The sequence below is a fragment of the Glycine max genome, chromosome 2 (assembly GCF_000004515.6).
Source record: "Glycine max cultivar Williams 82 chromosome 2, Glycine_max_v4.0, whole genome shotgun sequence".
Taxonomy (NCBI): Eukaryota; Viridiplantae; Streptophyta; class Magnoliopsida; order Fabales; family Fabaceae; genus Glycine; species Glycine max.
The window spans coordinates 7,817,848-7,820,814 of NC_016089.4; the positions used below are offsets into that span (position 1 = coordinate 7,817,848).

The 2,967-nt window shown below is 29.5% G+C and overlaps 1 protein-coding gene across 1 annotated transcript; it reads left to right on the top strand.

The window, feature by feature from the left end:
• Window positions 1-555: 555 nt before the first annotated feature.
• On the top strand, window positions 556-1,252 carry LOC100527161 (uncharacterized). Its single transcript, NM_001248847.3, has one exon. It carries the CDS (start codon window positions 615-617, stop codon window positions 1,035-1,037), a length of 423 nt encoding a protein of 140 aa, NP_001235776.1. The 5' UTR covers window positions 556-614; the 3' UTR covers window positions 1,038-1,252.
• Window positions 1,253-2,967: the final 1,715 nt, after the last annotated feature.

Sequence of the window (2,967 nt, forward strand, 5' to 3'; positions counted from 1 at the left end):
TATATATATATATATATATATATATATATATCAAAGTCCAAACTTCTAGATGCAGCCTTTTTTTTAATATGATAATCTTAGTGTAGTACTTTTCCCAAGTTTGATTCCATTTCCACGTGCTTACGATCGGCAATCCCGTTCCCGTGTGCGGTGTGTGTCCTTGTGTTGCACGCATTATTGTCATAATTTTACTATTAATAAGGTTAATATTAGGTTATACTATATTCAACTGTTATTTTATCAATAAAATGGATAACTAATTATGTGACCAATGACTTTTTAACACAATATTCCAATCGACGATTAGTAGTAGTGTTGATTATGTCTCAAGGTCAAGGTCAGTTCATTACAGTAGACGGATGAATCGTTTATTCACAAAAAAACTAGTAGAATATTAGGAGGAAATTATGATGTTCAATGTTCATGTTGACTCCCACGGTCACAACCACATTTCGGGTCAAACCGTAGTTTATTGACTTTGTTTTTTCAAAACCAATAAATCCCTTTAAATCCTCACACAACGTGCAATGCCTAACACACAAATCACTTCTATATAATAGAAGATAATAAACTCACCTTCTCGTCCTCCTTCAAGCTTAATTTACAAAAGCAATATGGAAACGGAGTCACTATTGCCTAAGCCAACTTATGGTGGCATAAAGAGGTACTTGAGAAGGAGGCGCTACCAACGCCTCGACGGCGATGGCGGTGCCACCGCTACCACCGGTGGAAAGAAAACAAAGATGATTAGGTCAAGAAGAAGAAGCCCACGTAGGCAATGGAGGATCAAGGCAATTCCAAAATTGACATGGATGGTTAGGTCACCCTTGAAGATGATGGCAAAGCTAAAAAATGCTTACACAAACTTCATGTTGAATTCCATGAGCACGGACAACATATTTGGTACCAAAAGGATTCCAAAGGCTGATCCTCATCAAGTGTCTAAGTATTATACCGGTGATGCGTTTGAGGCCAGGCTCATTTTTGAGATTTCAAAGGCCTTGGTTGCGTCTCATGAACTATATCCTGTACATTAATTATTGTTTCTACTTCTTTTTTTTTTTTTTGGATTTCTCGAATTTTCCTTTCGAAATTTCCCGTGTGATTCCGCAGAAAATGTTGAAGAATCACCCAGAAATTGTAATTTATTTCTTGTTAAACGCATACGCTTTCAAAATATGTTTTCACTTGTTTGTCTCTGCTGTCATAGTTTATATTTGTTGCTTCAAATATCTAACTTCTAGTTTTTTTTCCCAAGGAATCTAACTTCTTGTTATTCTTTTGTATCATGTTAATCTTGATGTATATTAATTAAATTGTAAATATTTTGAAATTAATATAACATCTTATAGATATAATTTACATAATAAATATATTGTAATATAATACTAAGTTTTTTTTTCTTTTTCGATCTTTTAATTTTATCTTACAATAAGAAGTGTTCTTGTTTGATTCTCTCTATTCTTGTAAAACTTAATAATTGAAATTAGCTACTCTGATGTTATTTGTCACCTTGATATGCCATGCATCAACAATAATTTTTAACTCAGGGAATGTCAAAGTTAAAAGTAATTTTATGTGAATTGTCAAAATTATTTTTTCACAAAAGTTAATTTAATCTTATCATTTAATTTTACATAAATGATTAAAAATAATTTAATTTTAATTACCAAAACTAGCTTCTATATTCACTTTATATATGTGGTATACAAAATTATTCAAGTCATATTCTAAAAGGCAAGCTGTCCATGGTGATATCACGGGCAAAGCAATTACTTGAGCAGCCACCCTTGTAAATGAATCATGATAGTGAGTGCATGGTCATGTGTAGCCACTCGTGAAAGTGAGCTAATTCCTAGACTCACATGTTTGATTTAAAATAATTCGTTTATTTTTAGGAAAGATTTTTGTAACAATTTTATAGAAAATAAGACGAAAAAAGAAAAATAGTATAATGTGAGCAATAAGACAGAAAAAATAATATATAATAATTGTTATAAAATTTTATTATATAAATATCATTTTCTTTATGCTTTTCCTGAGCTTGATTCCATGTGTCCAGGTGCTCCCTATCCCGTTTGAAATGAATTTCAGAAGTCAGAACAATTATTGTCCGATGCAATTTAATTATTTAATTTGACCAGTGCATAAAATGAAACTAATGGATTAAATTTTTACCCTTCTGTTTTTTTATCTCTGATTTATTCCACTTGATAAAGAAAATGAGAAATAATTATGAAGAAATTAAAGAAAAGAAAATCATGCTATATAGTTTTGGATTCCTTGCAGTTAGCCATTCACCTCTTCATTTTAAATTATTTGTGTGTCTCTTTTGCCTTGTGTTAAAATTCATTTTTTTAACATATAAAAAATCATTTTTTTTTTCAATACAAGAATTAGAACAACGGTAATAATTTATTTAGCCATTTAATTAAAGAGACTTTGATACCAATTATACAATGACCAACACTTCTAAAATCTTAAAACTGTTGGGTGAAGTCTAATATATTTATATATCTAATAACAAGGAATAAGTATAAATTGCAAATTATAATGCTTATAACATGTCCTAATCTTAGAATAAGATAATTTACATTTTCCCTAATTTTTTTAAAAACACTTTAACTTAGATTAATCCTATTTTTTTTTAGGAATTTTACCAATGATTGGATTCATTAGTTCAACTGAAAAAATAACCTGGTCCCTGGGCAATCTAAAAAATAACACATTATAGACATGTTATAAATTTAGTTAAAATAAAAAAAAATGATGGTACAAAACTTGTTTATTTTAGGTTTTTGAAAGAAAACAATATTGATTATTATAAAATAAAAAAGGTGAGTACATAATCCTCGGGATACATGTGGCTTCGACCAACTTTTTTTTTTTAATATATAATAGTCATGGGGAGAAAGATTAATGAACAGTTTAATTTTCAAAATATTAAATTTAGCCAATCATGTATGT

What these genes read in the sequence shown, in the direction of transcription:
- LOC100527161 (NM_001248847.3), top strand. Translation starts at nt 615, where the DNA reads ATGGAAACGGAGTCACTATTGCCTAAGCCAACTTATGGTGGCATAAAG.